This window comes from Tetrao urogallus, assembly GCF_951394365.1.
Source record: "Tetrao urogallus genome assembly, chromosome: Z".
In the NCBI taxonomy this organism is placed as follows: Eukaryota; Metazoa; Chordata; class Aves; order Galliformes; family Phasianidae; genus Tetrao; species Tetrao urogallus.
The window spans coordinates 33,840,461-33,859,303 of record NC_136816.1 but is presented as its reverse complement, the minus strand read 5'-3'; the positions used below and the strand labels follow the sequence as shown (position 1 = coordinate 33,859,303).

General features: G+C 41.0%; 1 protein-coding gene across 2 annotated transcripts in view; it reads left to right on the top strand.

Annotated features, from left to right (window-relative positions):
- The window catches only part of AOPEP (aminopeptidase O (putative)), a gene marked incomplete at both ends in the record, with an annotated part of 161,235 nt that extends 156,815 nt beyond the window's left edge, over window positions 1-4,420 (top strand). For both annotated transcript variants that reach the window (XM_079549007.1, XM_079549006.1), the window contains 2 exons: window positions 2,278-2,364; window positions 4,280-4,420. In XM_079549007.1, the coding sequence (XP_079405133.1) occupies window positions 2,278-2,364; window positions 4,280-4,420 (228 nt within the window). The remainder of the gene's footprint in view (window positions 1-2,277; window positions 2,365-4,279) is intronic.
- Between the last annotated feature and the right edge of the window lie 14,423 nt (window positions 4,421-18,843).

Here is an 18,843-nt window from a genome sequence, read left to right as displayed (position 1 = left end):
GGTCCTAACCTGGGCAGTCTGTGCTATCTGGCAGTAGCAGCCCTTTAGGGTGTTTTGCCTAGAGATAGCCAGTACACAGATCTTGATGCAGTTATTTTTGTAGAAACATGTCAGTGAGTTTTCAGATGTCAAACCTGAGAAAGTGGCTTGTCTGAGTGTCTTCCTGTCACTGAGCTGAAGCTCAGAAATGCACAGTTGAGATTTGGGGTGACTTAAAACCTCAGGGGAGATTTGAAGGAATTAAAGGGGGGGTGCATTAGGGATCAGAGGTGCAACCAGGCTCTCCTGGGCAGAGCAGTTCTGAGCCACTTCCAGCTTTGGCAGATGGTGCTTTCAGCTGCCAGGCAGCAGGAGCATTGGAGAGGTGGCAGGTGCTGCTGTGGTTCTGCTGAAGGCAGCGCATGCTACTAGCAGCAGTGGGAAGGGTAGCTGTGAATCACTTCTCAGGTTGAGTTGGTCCCAGGTAGCCAGCCAGAATGACATATGGTGTGCATGTCTGCACCATGCAGGAGAGAACAGAGAAATCACAGAGAGGGAATTTGGAGAAGACTGATGAATTCTTATTTTCACCACTGTATATTGGCTTCTGAGAGAAAAGGAAGAGCCAAGAAGAGCTTACACAGGATGTGGTATGAGTTAGCTCAGCCCTACCACAATAATTTCTTTCAGAATTTCCTTCTGACACTGGTTTGGGCTGCTCACATGACACATACGTTACACTGCAAAGCTGAGGGGCTCAGCTTACTTCTGCTCTGAGCAATGGATGAGACATCAGGAACCAAAATTATTTTTTCCATCCTCCTCTTATAAGAATAAAATTGTCATGTGTGTGTTATGAGCCTAAAGGCATGGACTATAAAAGAAAAAATGGCTCTTTATAGTACTCAGGTCCAAGAAGAGACTACATTTGCTGTGTTATGCAGCAGCCTATGTGCCACGTAGTCTGTATCTGCCCCAGCCACACTCCAGGTCTCCTTGGCACTGCCATACCCTCCTGCACACGGTCTTGGCGCTGCCGCATTGCTCCCCAAAATGCACCCACAGGCCAGCTGTACTGCTGATTGCTTTTGTGGGCCTGTCAGCAGCAGCTGGTGCTCCTGCAGTGTTTGGCACCATGGCAGTGCAGGGGCTTTTTGGGAAGCAGGAGGTAAACGTGTAATCTGAGGATAACAGACATGCTGCTCCTGCCCCAGCTGGCAGCTGTCCAGCATGGCAGGGCTGGGGTTGTGCCAGGATTTGTAATGACCTTGAGAAAAATAGAAAGAAAAGTGTGTGCTGTCCCAAATCTCAGTCAGTGTTTTCTTTTCAAACTTTTTGAAAGGAGCTTTATTGCTAGGAGCAGGAACCCAATGGAGGAAGGAATGATTAAGGAAAGGACACAGCTTCATTTTTCCATCTTTTGCAAAGTGATGGGAATTCAAGTAATCAGACAATGGCAGAAGGGTATGGCAGACCTGCACTGTGTGAGGTAGTGGGCACATTCACCCTGTAGCTTTGCTCTGCTCTCTATGCTGGTATTGTGGTTCTAACCAGGAAAAACAGCGTTGAGAACTGACTTTTGCACTGTGCAAACCAGGTGCCTGAGCTGTTCTTGAAATTTAGACATGAGGTCCTCTGACTTTGTTCTGTAGGACAAAGGGGAAAAAATACTAAGAGCACTTACATTATAAATGCTGACTATCAGAACAAAGGCTGAAACAAGAGGAGCAGAAGAGTGGTTTTGTTTTGTTTGTTTTTTTGTTTTGTTTTTTTTTGTTGTTGTTGTTGTTTTGTTTTCTGTTGTTTTTTGTATTTGTTTTTTTCCTTTGGGCTCAATGCTGAGTCAGAAATAGAGTAAAAGCCTTCAGACTGATTAGTGCATACAGCTGAGGAAGCCATGCAAAGTAATGCTTGTGCTGCAGGAGTGATAAAGAACAGAAAGTTAAAAACAGCAAAAAGTATGTGCTTTTCAAAGGCATGTTCATTCTACTTAAACATAAGTTTATTTCAGTTGTGATTTCCTTGAAAACTTTAATACTGTTTGTTACAATGTGTTAATAACTGGTGTTCCTCTGTGTGGTAGAACAGCCTAGCTTTTTGAGTTCATACAGATTTGTATACAGAAGAAGATGCTTCAAGTTGGTGCTAAAATACAGATCATTTCACTAATCTAGAATTAGATGTACATTTTCTGCTCTTGTGGGGTTCCAAATGCAAGAACGACACAGATAAAATTTCTTTTTTTTTTTTTTTTAATTTGTTTTTCTTTTTCTCTTTTTTTTTTTTCTCTTTCCATAGGTTCGTCATCGGTGGTGTGAACTTGTTGTTAAACACAAATATGTGTCTGGATATGGAGATATTGAGAAATTTCTCAGAGAAGATCAGGTCAGTTGGATTTAATCAGCATCTTCAAAATAATCACCTTTCACACCTTCTTGAAACCAGTAGTGTGACACTAAAAGCTTTTTTTATTGCATCTACGTGCTACAGTTGAAATGCAGAATAAGTATTCAGTTTTTCCGTTTCCTTAAGCTCTATAATTTAAGGAATCTACCAATGTGGTGATCAGCTCCACTAAAGCATGCTAATCTTATGGTAGCTGGTAAAATATGGTATATTCTCTCCCACTGCTTCCATTATATGCAAGCCAGAGGAAAAAGTGATGCTAGGAAAATGATATAACAACATCATTTATGACAACAATATATATTGTGCTGTTGAGCATATTTTAATCATATGGAAGGATGCAGACATGCACCATCGGAAAGGGGAAAACATCATCAAGTTCACACAAATATATTGAATTTCTTTATGTTTGGAACAAATATGGTTATAAATAAGTACAAATGTTTTCCGGGAAAGAAATTTTGCAACATTTTTTTTGATGTAATCTTCAATATCTTTCACTGAGTTTATTCCAACAGTAGAAACAGTTTATGGCACAACCAGATTCTGGAATCATTCCAACTCAAATCAGAGTGATTGCGTATCCTTCCTGATAATGAGAAACTTGGAAATATTATATTTTTTAAGTCTGGGAAAAATGCAAATGTGGCTATTGAATTCTCTCCAGGATTACAAAAGCTCAGAATGTTTGTTGCATTTTAATGTTAAGGTTTAGGGAAAAAATATTAATACTGGGTAGAAAAGCTAATTTCTATTTGAAACAAAATTCCATCGTTTTGACATTCACCATAAAAACAACCCAAACCCAGCTCCAAGGCAGTGTGATCTCCAGCTGCAGATCCTGGAAATCAGAGCTTTGGGTCTCAGGATGCAGGACAGTGTGGTTAGGGCACTGTCACATCATCTGGCAGACTTATGTCTGACCGAGACTGCTCCCTTTGATTTCAGCCAGTGTTAGATTATAAATTTCACTATTAAAGCTTAATTTTTAATCTCACCAGTCAATCTTAGAAATTGTGAGAAACAGTATTACAAACTGTGTTTTTCAATATTATTCCTCTTTTTCCTCTCTTGCAACTGTCCAAGCATTAAGTAAAACTGTAGAAGCTAATGTGCTATGCTGCTAATGTTTCACGTAATCCGGTTTTGATAAGTGCAGTTTAATACTTGAATCAAATTATAGTTTGATTAAAAGCTTCTATCTTCAGAAGAGAGAGAGGGGAAAAAAAAGCTTTGCCTGATGCATTTCCCATGAAATTAGCCAGTGCTTTGCTACCTGCTATCAAAGGGACCCACATCTTACTCCCACATGTTCGGCTGTCTGGTTTTGTTCAGGATGAGCACTAAGAGACATAATCCTGACAGAAGGTTCAGCCACGTCTCAGATGTCAATAGGAAAGTCTGAAACACAGACCTGGCCACACATTCTTGATTTTGAGTTACAGAATTGCCAGATGGGAATTCTGGAGTGGGTGTTCCAGCTGATGTGCCCTTTATTAGTGTATGTGGAAACGTCTCAGTTGGAAAGAAAATGTGTATCCTGTTGAAGGAAGGACAAGCTGGTTTCCTAAGGGGCATTTGGAAATATTTCAGGTAGTGGTTAAAAGAAAACAGATTTCAACTTCAAAAGTGGCAAGAAAAATGGGGTGAGAAAACACTTTCTTATCATGACATTTCTTAAATTAATATTCTTTTTTTCACTCTCAACACAACACATAGGCAATCTTAGGCCACAGAGAGCTAGCGAAAAACTGCATTCTGGGGAAAGTTATGCTATAGAATATAAGGCCTTTTCTGTGGTGTTTTTGAATTAAATGAGTATTTGGAGGCCAACAAAATGAAAACCATCCAACTAGTCATAATAGGATGACCGTATGTTATGTTCTTCTTTCAGGCAATGGGTGTGTATCTCTATGGTGAATTAATGGTGAATGAAGATGCCAAACAACAAGAACTTGCATACAAATGCTTTGCTGCAGCACAAGAACAAATGGATATGTCCTCAGCCGAAGTGGTGGCAGAGATGTTATTTTGAAGAGGTGAATTTTCTTTTTAAATTAAACATGTTGATCTGCCTCAAAAAGGAAGAATATGCAGAGCTCACAAAACATAGTAAACCTTGGCATACCACAGAACTTGTGGCTGCTTAGCTCAAGAAGTAACTCTTGTTTAAATATCTTCTTTTTATTAATTATTATTATTTTTTTTTTTAAGCTCAGCTGCTGGAGTGTGAGTTAGATGTATAGGCACTTGCTGGAGAGCATGGAAGTGCTTTGCTGTAAACTTTGTGCTGGATGTACGAAGGGCAGTTGTAAGTCAGAATGGCCAGGAAAGGCCAGGTTCCACCTACATTGTTTTCTATTCTGTATTCTTAACTCTGTCTACAGCATACTGTATGAGCAACATTTCTGTTTAACAAAGCACATACTGATTGTACAGGTAGTACAGGTCTTTGAAAAGAATGTGAGCCCCAAATGGAAGTTGTTCTCACATGATTCAGATTTGGTTTGAAGTGCACAATTTGTTCTTCACAACCATGTAGAGTGTAGTCAGGTGTTTGGAGACTGGTTGTAAGATAAGAGTAGCCTTAGCATAAAGATGCTGGTTAATGTCATACAGAATCTAATTTGTTTCTGAAATTAATACAGAAAATTCAGTAAAGAAGCAAAATTGCAACAAATATTCACAAAATAAAGATTGCTGTAGAAGGAGGTTATAAATTATTATTTGCAAAGATATTCACTATCTGTCAGTCTATTTGAATTGCTTCTCAGTGTTTGTACACGTATTAAACACGAAGCCAAATAGGATTAGTGAATTTCTCTTCCAGTATACCTCACATTTTTGCTTCATGATATAGCTCACCTGACAGACTGATTGCCTTGACTTTGGTTTCAGAATTAAGGCTTCTAATTTAGCAAAACCATTTTTTTCTAATTGGTACTTAGTAGGAATCTTGATTACTTTTTTCCTCCTATTCAAGCCTGTACATGTGGCATTACTTGAATGTAAGTTCCACTTGAATTCGTTGCATTTATTTTTGTGAAGTACAGCAGATGCCATGAATACAAGTTTGTTTATAAACAGTTCTGTACATGTCTGTCTATACATGTTCTGTATAGGCAAGCAATATGTCTGTTTGAAAACCTTTGTGGGAAATGTGGTGGAGACTGAAGAGTGCAAGGGTAGCAGTTATGAGGAGAAGATTGCCTTCTAAATAAATAGACCTACGGGACTCGCTTACATGGTCTCCCAGTTATCAGGGGCGCACAGTACTTGGAGTTACATACAACATTTTACAGTCTGGTAGATGCCAGGAATAGGAAGATGCAGTTTGTTCCGGTACTACAATACTTGGCACCATCTTTCTATATTTCTCTAAATAGTGACATAAACTTTTCTACAACTTCTGGTGGTAAGTATCTGTCTAGCACAGGAATATTATATATTAGCTATGCACAATAGTCTAGAATTGCTGTTTGACGTTTTAGACAGATTAGAAATGCATAGTGAGCTATAAAATAAAAGCTAAAGTGCCACTAGGAATGTGTCTGTGAGACTGCACAGGCTTCTTTTAATGTTGTGGCTGTTTGGGTTCCTGGCATGATGATTTGTGAGTTAAGATTAAAATCACATTGCCAGGGATTACCACATAGCCATGACCACAGCTGCTACTCTGAAAATGACTGTAACTATCTGATAACACATACACTGTGGCATCCTCTCCATCCATTAAACAAAAAAGTCCAAAGAGGAAAGGAGCAGACGCATCATGGAAGAATCTCATCTGATAATTAGTGGTACTGAGACGGAGACCTCTCTGGTGAGGTGCAGAGCTTAGCTGATTGGTGAACAGTGATTGTTTCCCTCTTTGTTCACAGTGGCTAAGTTCTGCACCTGAAGAGAAGGTGAGATGAGGATGTTTCTTAAGTGTCAGCCTGCGCAGGGTGGAGACCATTCACTACTTGACGGGCAGCTTTGCAATTAGTGCTGGTGTGCCAAATACAGTGTGGAGTGGCTAAGAGGCAGAGGCAGTTGGAGAGGACAAAAGACATTCTTTTTTAGTTGAAAATAAACAGCACTCCTTCTGTCTGACTGCAAAAATAGGGTATTTCCTACAGTAACATGGTTACAGAGCTTTTCTAAAGGTCAGAGGAAATTAATATTTGTGATGTTAAACTGGAATTATCTGTAAAGCTTCGTTTTGTAGGCTCTTCTTCAATGTATACTCCCGTGTTTTCTCTGCAGCTGTAGCTTAGTACTGTGTATCGTTTGCAGGAAATGGTTGTTTCCGACTGGAGCTGCCGCTTACGGCTGCTGCTGTTGTCCCGAGCATGGATGGACCCGTCCTCCGGTGCCTACTGAGCTGATATCAGTTCTGATTTTACATACTGGCTCAGTTCAGCAGGAACAGGAGTCGAGCCCTAAAGCAAAAAAATATATATATAATAAAAATTAAAATTAAAATTAAGAAAAATATAGATGTGCCTTTTCTAAGAGCCTTTGAAAAATGTTGTTATTGTTTTCTCTATAAAATCAAGTTAGTGTACATTATGCTGTCCTGACGTTAAACACCATACTCTTAGGTTGGAAAAGCTACTTCAGTACTGTTTAGAGAACTATTGGCTTGTGACAAGAGGTATGTGAACATGTATAATATTGCACAGCATTACCCTGATAACGCCTCCAGCATTATTTTCAGAGTAACCTGCTAATAACTGGGGAAATTGCTTGTTCTTTGGCTCTTCTGTGTCTTCTCTGAACACTGTTGTGGTACCTCTAAGGAAATCTCCCTTCCCAATGCTCAGAGTTCTATCGCAGAAGATGTAGCGGGAAACAGTGCATTTAAAATACAAATTCAGCTTTGTTAACATTGTAACCACAGTTATGCTCTGCTAGTAACCTAAAAAAATAACATTTCAAAATAAGGAATACAGAGATACTGCTTTATTTTTACGGAATAATAACTTTCACTGCTCTTTCCATTACAGGAAAGATCACAGAGAAATTCATTTAATCTATCTCCTACTAAACTTCGGTGGTGTAGGATTTCCTTGACCCAAGACATCAAAAGAAGGATTATGTGACTGCTAAAACAATCAGCTGACAGAAACATTTACCTTTCAGTATTTGTTTTCCAGAGGCTCACTGTAACCAAGAACAGGTAAAAATGCAGAGACACAAACTGGCTTTATACACACAAACACACACTCTATTGTGGCTCTAGGTAGTCCTTACAATACAATTTGACAGGAATTGATGAAACTTTATTCTGTACTTAAGATTTTGTTTTAACTTCTACACCACTTCAGAAAGTTACATAAAATTAGCTGGATGGTAGAGTGGGGAGATTAATTAGAAGATGGAATAATCTCTGGAAGATGACCAGCCATTGATACCGTGATGGGATGGGACTGAAAGAGAGATTAAAATTTTGTTCCTGTCTTGGTAAGGTTAACTTCTACCAGAAATGTACCTCTCAAATTCTGGAAATATCTTCTACAGCCCTGTTCTACTCCTTTTTTCTTCACTCTGTACACTATTGCTTTAAATCTAACTCTTGTAACAATAAATATGTTTTTCAAATATGTGTAGTTTCTCCATTGAATAGTAGTTCAAAGTTAGTTTGTAAACCTAAAAAGAAAAAAAAAAAAGCAACATTTCAAATTCCACAGTAAGACAGAAGAAGCCAAATGTTAATAGATATTAACAAGAAAAATTACACTGGAAAAGTCCAGTGCATGCAGTTTCTTAAAAGCCTACTTCACTGAAGACATGAGCCCAAGGAGTCCCATTCCTCTATACTTCGCCTGCTTCCTCACATCCTCTCTACGGGTACAATGTTGTCACCTGAATTACAGATCAGGCAGCACCTTCTGAATGTAGAGGAGTTGGGAAATCTATCAAATGCATGCTGATATACTGCAATTGTAATTGTAAAATATTCTTGTAATGCAGTTACACTCACAAATGTATTAAGGGATCCCATCTTTTTATAAAAGAGTTATTCTTTGTTTCACTAGGTTTTTCTGCAAAGGCCAGCAAAAAAAGTCTGCATGCTTTTTTATTTCTTTTGCTGCATCATGGAAAGAACCCAAAGCTGAATGAGACTCTTACATAAGACACCTAAATTAAGTATAAGTATTGTTCTTAGTCAGTACTGTGAAAGCTATCCAGCATATGAGATGTTCCATACTTTGCAAATATCATCAAATATCTGTAAAAACAGTTACTTTTCTTGCCTTATTTTTCATTTGCTCACTGAAGACAGCTTCCTACAGCTGTTGCAGTCTGTTTAAGCAATATAAACAAGAACATGCCTTTGAACATTGGTGGCCCTCACACAGCTTTGTCCTTCATTGTAAAAATGCAACAGCAAATAAAAAGCCTAACATATAACCTAAAAAATGGCAGAGAGAAGAGCCCTCATCCTGCAGCTGAGGCTATATGGTCACTTGTTGCTAATCCAAGACCTGCTGAATTGAGTGAGGCTTTGGATTAAGAAGTTAGAGTGGCTTCACATGGTTTATTTCTTGCTACTGGTGCCAGTAACTGAGACTGTTGTATCTATGAAAGGGTGGCTTCATTAGCCTGATAGAAGCAGTAGCATTAGTTTCAAATATTTGTCAATTACGTAAAAACCTCCTGGAGTGAAACACACAAAATTTATTTCGATAAATTCTAGTAGAATCTGGTGAAATTCTATCAGAAAAAACTAAATGCAGAAACTTTTGTACTGTTTATTTTTCTCAAAATTCTCCCAACTTGAGGTGTACCTATGTTAATATCCTTGGAGGAAGGTGTTGTGGATACTGATTAGTTTTGTAGTAAATAAAAGTAAGGAAAAAAAAATGCAAATATATTATAACTTACTAAAATCATCACTTGAAGTGATTTATTACCAGTTTTTTTTTTACATCTGTACAGGTCTGACTATCAGCACCTTAAAATCTAGTGAGATCACCATTTTGCTCTTCAAACACTCTTTTGGTTAGCAGAGTCTGACACATGGGGAACATGGCAGAAATGTTGTGGCATTGTTGAATCTCTTTGGAGGTGAATGCTGTCTTTTAGAGCAGCAACATTGCACGGGCAGTCATGTAGGTGTGTTCTTGCTCTACTTGTTTGCGTTTCAATCCTGTTCTGTTTCACAGCCAATCTAGACTGAATCACATAAAGCATTTCCCCTTCCACCACTCCCACTTTAGTCCTTCCCATACTGATGGCTTTGCCCTGGGTAGCACTAGAGGTCCCCATGCAAAAAGCTGGGCTGTGTCCCATGTATTGCACCTGGGCAGCAGATGCTTAGGATCTAACTGATTCTAGCATTTAACTGTAAGAATTGAATCTCAGATTAAGCTAAAACTGTGCCTGTCTGTGAAGCTAGGCAAGGAGCACCATCTGTTTTTCTGAGGGTCTCTTGCTTAGAGGAAAGCAGCCTATAATGAGTCTGTGTGCAAGATAGCTCATACTCCCAGATGAGACGCATTCCTGATCATATGCTTTCTGTTACAAACACAGCTTAAAGCATACCAATTTGCTGACAGCAGTTCCCCTGCTTTGTTTTGTCTTCAGCTTTGCTGGGATGTACTTGCAGCTGCTCCAGCTCTGTGCTTTCTCCTTCAAGGGGGAATTAAGTGTACCAGTTTACACGTTCCTCTCACATAATGGGAGGAAGTAGATCTGGCCTGGAGACAACACTCACCAGCAGTGCTGCCTGAGTGAGAATGTTGAGCCTGGGGCATGAGGAGCCAGCATGGATTTCTGCCAGCGATGACGTGACATGGCAGAGGGGCTGTGGTGGGCAGCTCAGCTCTGGTGGCACTGCAGCTACAGCTGGGTAGCGAGCAGACAGAAACACTCTTTGCTAATAGGAGAGATTTTAAAGCAGAGTTGTTCTGTCCACAAGTATGTGTGTACTGCTGAAAACAAAGGATTCTTTGTGAAGACACAGCAAACTGTGTTTTGTCACACAAAACGGCGAAGGGCTTCAGGAGGCTGGAAATCACTGCTCGGATAACACAAAGAATAACGGGATGCTAAGCTGTATGAAAAAGGGTACTACAAAAAAAAAAAAATTATATGCCATCATAATATGTAATGCAGCCAGCCAGCTTATGTCTTCACAGCTGCTGGAGGTCTTGCTAGTGAGCATTAAATCAGTTCTATTACGGAAGATTTTAGTAATTGTGTTTAAATGTGTAAATAAGTGGGAGGAAACCAGAGCATCTTGGTATAAACTAGCAGTCACTTCACTGAGCAGCTATTGATTGTTTCCTTTTTCTGGTTGAGTATTAATTATTCTGTAGAAAATACCTCTTCCCTCCTGCACACTGGGCTTCACTTTAGAAGTGGCTGTACTCCATTTAGCTTTCCTGCTTCTTTCTCCACTACCCATGTTCCCATGTCATCTCTCCACAGTGCAGTGCCCACTACCACTGCAGTTTGGTGCCCCAAATGCACTGTCATCACAGTTCAATCTGGGTTTCAGGAGTAGGTTTTTCACCAGAGGACAGTGGGCATGGCTTCAGGCTGCCAGACTTCAAGGAGCATTTGGACAATGCTTTCAGACATAGGCTTTGAGTATTCCATGATTCTGTGATTCCCTGTTGTTCTGTGCAGAGGCTTCTCAATACAATTCCTTCCACAAGGAGTCTGTGGAGTATTAGGAAGTGTCCAGGGAGGCCACACTGCTCTGGGCCGGGGACCCTTACCTGCTGCAGGGCAGTCCAGGCCTTGTGCTGTGGCTCTCTGCTGCCAGGTGCTGAAGCCTAGCTTTGTGTTCAGTGTCCTTGCTCCTATGTGTCTATTCCCAAGCATATGGTTTTAAAGTCAGGAGTAGCTGTGTGTGAATTATTTGGAAGCATTCAGATCTTTACATCTGTGACTTAACGGTATTTTCCCCTGAGCAAAGCACTCCTTTAATGTAATAATGTGGTTCTGCAACAGGACTGCACAAACCCTCACATAGAACACAAAATGTTACTCTTTAATTCACTGCAAACCTGATTGTGGAACACTGAATCTCAGTATCTAAAAGCATATTAAATCAATGATATTTTTTTAAACAAATTCAAAATAACCACCAGTGTGGCACTGCAATTCCCAGTATCCATGAGATTTTTTTGTCCCCTATGAGAAGCAAAGTTTCAGCAGATATGTGTGTTGGTTAAAAGCAGTTACATTTTTGGCCCCAATCTTAGATGCCCTGACCAGTGCTCCAGAAAATGAATTTACTGCAGAAAAGACAAGGAAGTGAACAGAAAAGGAGCCTCTTGAATCTTACCATAAGTCCATCAGGGTTAGGCACATAGCAGTATTAGGGTGCGCATACACACTGACATGAAGGTGACCCCTTGTTTTGGTGATCACTTCATATTGGAATAATTATTTAAGGAAATCCTCTTGTTGGTAGGCTGAGATTTTATATCGGTGAAAGATGCCAGTTTAGAAGGAAATTGAGATGTCTGCCCAGTGTCCGGGAAATAAAATGAACTTATCCATCTACTGTGGCTAAAACTAACTGTATATTGCTACACAACAGTAAGTCCCAATTTCTTTCTACCTGTAGCTGCCGAAAGAACTGGCATTTGCCATAGCTGTTATTTAAAGGCATCATAGAATCATAGAATCACAAAATCACAGTATGGCCTGGGTTGAAAAGGACCATAATGATCATCCAGCTTCAACCTCCCTATTGTGTGCAGGGTCGCCAGCCACCAGACCAGGCTGCCCAAAGCCACATCCAGCCTGGCCTTGAATGCCTCCAGGGATGGGGCATCCACAGCCTCCTTGGGCAACCTTTTCCACTGTGTCACCACCCTCTGCGTGAAAAACTTCCTCCTAATATCTAATCTAAACCTCCCCTGTCTTAGTTTAAAACCATTCCCCCTTGTCCTATCACTATACACCTTGTAAACAGTCATTCCCCTTCCTGTTTATACATTCCCTTCAACTACTGGAAGGCCACAATGAGGTCTCCCCGAATCCTTCTCTTGTCCAAGCTAAACATCCTCTGGGCAACCTGTGCCAATGCCTCACTGCCATCATAAAGAAGAATCTCTTCCTAGGATCAATTCATAATCTCCCCTCTTCTAGTTTAAAACTGTGTTTATAACAGGTAAGAACCAAAATTACCAAAAACGACCCTCTCTCTCCCAAAGCATGGCAAAGACAGAATTTTCTGGCACATTTCACAGGTGCTGAGGGCCCTCTGCACCTAGCACAGTCAGGGAAGAGGCACTGACTTTGATCAGCTGAAGAACCACAGCACAGGAATGCTTCAGAGTTATGACAGAAAACTGAATTGACAAAAAAATTGTGAAACTGGCACCCCAACACACAGCATATAGCAGCCTTCTCCATGTTTCCTTTATATTCACAGAGATGGCCATACTGCAGTAGATGTTAGTGAACGGTCTTAAGACAGAGATAAGTTGTTAGGATATGCAGGGAGAAAATCAGAAAGGCAAAAGCCAAACTTGAACTCAACTTGGCCACTGAGGTAAAAGAGATCAAGAAACTCTTTTACAAATATATTAAAAGTAAGAGGATACCAAGGGGAATCTGCAGTCTTTACTGGATGAGTCTGGAAATATGACCACCGAAGGTAAGGAAAAGGCTGAGGTTCTCAATGACTTCTTAACATCTGTCTTTAAAAGTCAGACCAGTTATCTCAGGGTACTCCACTCCCTGACTCAGATGGGGAGCAGGCATAAATCTCCTACAATTCAGGTAGAAACAGACCTACTTTTCCACCTGGACTGCCACCACTCCATGGGGCCTGAAGAGATCCTTTCCATCATCTATCAGTGTTCCTGGTCAACTGGAGAGGTTCCAGAAGACTGGAGACTTGCCAGTGTGACTCCCATCTACAAGAAGGATCGTAAGGAGGACCCAGGGAACTACAGGCCAGTCAGCCTGACCTCAGTGTCAGGGAAGGTTATGGAGCAGATTGCCTTGAGGGAGATCACAGGGTGTGTGCAGGACAACTGGGGGATCAGGCCTAGCATAGGTCCATGAAGGGCAGGTCCTGCTGGACCATCTGATCTCCTTCCATGACCGAGTGACCTGCCTGGTGGATGAGAGAAAAGCTGCTGATGCAGCCTACCTTGGCTTCAGCAAAGCCTTCAACTCTGTGTCCCACAGGATTCTCCTGCAGAAGCTGGCAGCCCATGGCTTGGACAGCTACACTCCTTGCTGGGTTTACTGGCTGGATGGCTGGGCCCTGAGTCTGGTGGTGAATGGAGTCAAATGCAGCTGGTGACCGGTCACAAGCGGTGTTCCCCAGAGGTCAGTGCTGGGGTCTGTCCTGTTCAGTATCACTACTGACGACCTGGATGAGAGCACTGAGTGCACCCTCAGTAAGTTTGCAGATGACACCAAATTGGCAGGAAGAGTTGATCTGCCTGGGGGTAGCGAGGCCTACAGAGGGATCTGGACAGGCTGGAGAGCTGGGCTGAAGCCAATGGGATGAGCTGCAACAAGACCCAGTGCCGGGTCCTGCACTTTGGCCACAGCAACCTCAAGCAATACTACAGGCTTGGGGCAGAGCGGCTGGAAGACTGCGTAGAGGAAACAAACCTGGGGGTATTGGTCTATGCTCAGCTAAACATGGTCAGTCAGTGTGTCCAGGTGGCCAAGAGGGCCAACAGCATCCTGACTTGTATCAGAAATGTTGCTGGCAGCAGGAGCGTGGAAGTGATTTGTCCCTCTGTGTTCAGTTCTGGTGAGGCTGTACCTCAAGTACAACCTGGTGTAGGGAACCTGCTTTGGCACGGGGGTTGGACTCGATGGTCTCTGGAGGTCCCTTCCAACCCCTGCAGTTCTGTGATTCTGTGATTCTGTGAAGTGCTGTGTTCAGTTTTGGGGCCCTCACTGCAAGAAAGACATCAAGGCCCTGGAGCTTGTCCAGAGAATGGCAATGAAGCTGACGAGGAGTCTGGAGCACAGGCCTTTTGAGGAGTGGCTGACGAAGCTGGGATTGTTCTGTCTGGAGGAGAGGAAGCTCAGGAGAGACCTTATCACTAACTACCTGAAGGGAGGCTGTAGTGAGCTGGGGTTGGCCTCTTCTCCCATGTAACTAGTATAGGACTAGTGGGATTGGCTTCAAGTTGTGCCAGGGGAGATTGAGGGCCCAGGGAGGTGATGGAGTCACCAACTCTGGAATTGTTCAGGGAACATTCAGATGTTGTACTGTGGGATGTATTTTAGTGGGAATTATTGGTGATAGGTGGACAATTGGACTATATGATCTTGTAGATCTTTTCAAACCTCGGTGATTCTATGATTCTATGATTCTGTAATGTTTAAGTGGCATTCAATTACCTGGCTGTTCAAGTGCAGAACAGACTGTTACAGGCTCTGTTACAGGCTGTTCAAGTGCAATACCAAACTGCACTCTTGGATATTAGGTTTAGGTAAGATCTTATATGCAAAACCTTCAGCTTTGTTCCTTGATTTCTGCCTAACTGAGGTAGTCCAACTTAAATCACTCTTTGAAGTGTTGGATTTGTTATTTATAGCACCCTTCCACTAAGAGGTGACAGAGAATGCTGTCCCCAGATCTGCTGCTGCCCACCAACCTGCTGGACGACGAGTTGAACCTTACTAAAAATAATGTCAAACTAAGATTACAAATGTGAATTAAGCAGTAATTAACGTAAAATACTAAAATCACTAAAATTAATGTGAGAGTGGTGCCTGGAAGGAGAGCTGGTATCACATGGGGACATGGAAGAGTCTGAGAAATGTCTCCTCCCTCCTCTGGAAGGTTCATGGCCTGACTCATTCTATTCCAGCTCAGCCCAGGAAGAAGCCATTGGCTGTGGTCGCTTGATTCATGTTTTCCCAGCGACCTGTTATGGGCCATACACACATCTGTCTTGGATCCCAGTCAGAAATGGAAATGAGGGTGGGGAGAATAAGAGGGAAATGTTTGTGTGCAGAGTCACTGAGTCTGAGAGCTCACTTTCTGCCAGTGCCACGTGTAAAGTAAAAAAAGAAATTGAGATCAGAAAAGCTATGATGAAAAATAATTAAAAGCTATCGTCTCAGACCTTTAGATCACTACATAAATATCTTTCCAAAAGGGATGGTGTAGCTTTATCACAAGGTTTGGACTGGGTGTTTGCTCAGCATACTCCCATAGCCTGGGAGGGGCAAAGCAGGAAAGGGCAGCTGTTCATCACGGCCCTTGGGGTACAGTACAGGGTGCACTGCTCAGTGCACTGCTTACTCATTTTAGCAAAGAAGCAAGCCTGCAAGAAAGGAAAGCTGAAAGATAATTGCTTTCTTCAGCATGTTTCAAAAACAAACTCATTGGTCTACAAAGAAAACATTTGTACTTTTGTCATGTCTCTAGAAAAGATGGTAATGATTCCATCTTCTCAGATATCAGTAATTTCCAACTTAATTGCTTTTCCCTTTCTATTCGCAAACAGCTCAAGCTGATATAGAAATGCAGCACAATCATGACATTTCTAGGAAGAGTTAAACATTCATCAGAGTTCTCTATCAAGAAAGGTACTGGCTGGAAATTTGTGCTTTCAGCTGCCATTACAACTTAGTTTAAAATTTTTTAAAAAGACATTATTTTAGGCAAATTAAACACGTTAGAATTTACAGCACTATCAGTTAAAAAAAAAAAAAAAAAAAGGCTACATACACATTAATTTTTAAGGGAACTTTTATCAGTAGCAGACAGCACACAGAGTGCATCATTTTGGGAGGCTCCCAGCAATCCCACAAAGAAATAAAACAGCAAAGAGGGAAAGAACTATATACAGTTTGGTTAGGCACACACACGTGGGGAGTCTCAAGGACAGTGTAACTCAGAACATAGTTTACTAAGTGGAACTGTTAATTATGGTCAAGAACACATCAAAAAGTATTCTAGATGGAAATATGCACTGGCAAAAGTTCATGGGCTTGACATGTAGTTTTATTCAAAATAACAGAGAGGGACATTGTTTCCAAGGGGCTGCTGCTTTCTGAAATGAGTCTGTCTAGCATAGCTCAGAAGAGTTATGGAGCATGCTTTTACAATAGCAAGGTTTGTCAAGACATACAAAATAGGGTAAGTAATCAGAACTATTAAAGATACAGACTGTTTGAAGTTTTCTGCTATTTGCTGACTGTCATAGATGGAATTATTTCCTATTTCTAGAAAAGTGCTACCATTAAATTGTATATGAAAAATTACTGCTAAATTTCTGCAAGAGTTTCAGTGTGCTTGTTTCTTTCCTCCCTTCTCTCCCTTCTTCCTTCACACACATGCAAGAACAAAATACAACTTAAGCGACAATCTGTGCCTACTGACAACATAACTCGAACTCTTCTGCAGTTTATCTGAGAAAAAAATCTGAGAAAAAAAGTCTCATGTTTTTTCCTAGTGTCTTAAGCAGTTCAGTCCCTCTGAATTCACTCTGAATCCACTCCTACTGGATCCTGGCCATCAGAAGGATTCAGACACTTTTCGGGGCTGGTGAGGTTTATTTCCTCCAGCAGACACACAGCAGGTTAAAGGTAAGGCGGCCAACACAAGCAAGGGAAGCCCCTTGCTGGCACTCACCGTGAACAGACCACCCAACAACACACAAGCTGCCCGCTGCTAAGGCAGCAGCAGCAGAACTGGCTACCGTCAGTGTATGTGTTAATATCCAGACAAGTATCTAAAGGAAAACATCTATCATGAGGAAGAAGAAAGTACCAGAGAGGTAGGTGGACTTAAACAGACCCGTATGGGAATAGTGCACTGAATTAGGTGCTAGAGGGAGGCATCTGGCACCAACTTGTTTGGCTGCAGTGATGTAACTTGTGTATCCCAACAGCATACGATGATAGCTTAACATAGCCATTGAAGACTATATGGAAAATATGAAGACATGGACTGAAAACATGCTCATGTCAGGTGCAGCACTCCTCATTTAATATTAAAGGTTTTGACTTTTCAGACTCAGCTATGGCAGCTGCAGCTGACGTTCAGAAATTCTCATCTTCTTGTACTATTTCTTACATCACAATAAAAAACTGCATTTTGTTTAGTACATTTTTCACTCACACACAACATCAGCATTTTATTATGTCATTTAATAGTCCATGAAATACATGGATCAAACTTGTATTTTCAGTGTTTGCTTTAGTAGTTGCTCGTTATTTCTGCTGGACCTTTCATCAGTAACTTGCATAACACTTAAGAATTTTTTTGATTGTATTATCCCAAACCAAAATCAAGCCAAACATGCAGTTCCACAGCATGAACTATAGCCTACCATAAATAATATTCTTTCGCTTGTGTCTTCAATCTGACTCTCCAGAACACTTTCCTGCCCATTTACAATGCCACTATGGAAAGTAGATGACAAATCCCAGAAGCAACAGATTAATATTTTACTGGTGGTCATCTAAACTGCATTAGCTGGTAACACACCTGTTCCCAGCACACCTCGCAGAACAGAGCACATTCTGCTTTGTACATGCACAACACTGAGATCCTAAATGAAGAGAAGCCACAGCACGATCTTTTTTTGAAGAGAACCTACAGATGCCAACCAGCTCTTTCCCTGGCTGGACAGCATGCAACACAAAGGGCTGTAACGTGACAGTCTTGGGCTGGAATGAAATATCATCAACAAATATGCTAAATTTACCGGGAGTCAAAGCAACTCCTTAAAGCATAACATTTTAAAAAGCTCTCTATGCAGTGTAATATCCAGAATGAGTGTGCGGTGACATGGAGATTGGAAGGAAGGGAACAATCAACCTGTAGTCCCAATTTCAGGACTTTCTGGCTGGTTCTGCAGGTAAGTACAGCCCTGAAGGCTCCAAAGGACTTTTTAAGAAAGCAGACTGCAGAGGAGGTGATACTCATTAGGCAGATGATGCAGAAGCCACCATAGGAGAAATCTTCCATTACTCAGATCTACCAAAAGCACTCTGTTGCCTACCACTGGCACACTAACAAAAGCAGATTAGACATCCCACGAAATCATGGTTTATATCAATGTTAGATCATAATTCAGGCACTGTGAAAGAGCAAGGAAAAAGAAACACTAAAGATTTAGAAGTATACTAAATCAAGCAAAAAGAATGCCAGTACAGATGTTCCTTTTTAAAGTTACAGACAGCTTCAATTGATGGCTTTTCTTTAAAGTCTCCACAAACCAGCAAACGCTCCTTATAATATTTAAATTATTCAGTACTTCTTAATAAGATAAACACAGGAAAACTAGAATATACCTTTTCACAGCTCATTCTGTTCTTCCTGCTATTACTATACATTTCGTTTCTGCTTGAATAGATCTCACACTATTTAATAGGATATTCATTTTGTTTAAGAAAGTTACAGGAGTTTCCATGCATTTGGTTAGTGGTTAAAAAAAAATGCACTGTGAAAGGATGGTTAAAAATTCACCTCCTGCAACTTAATACCCATAGCATTAAATTAACAAATCTGCA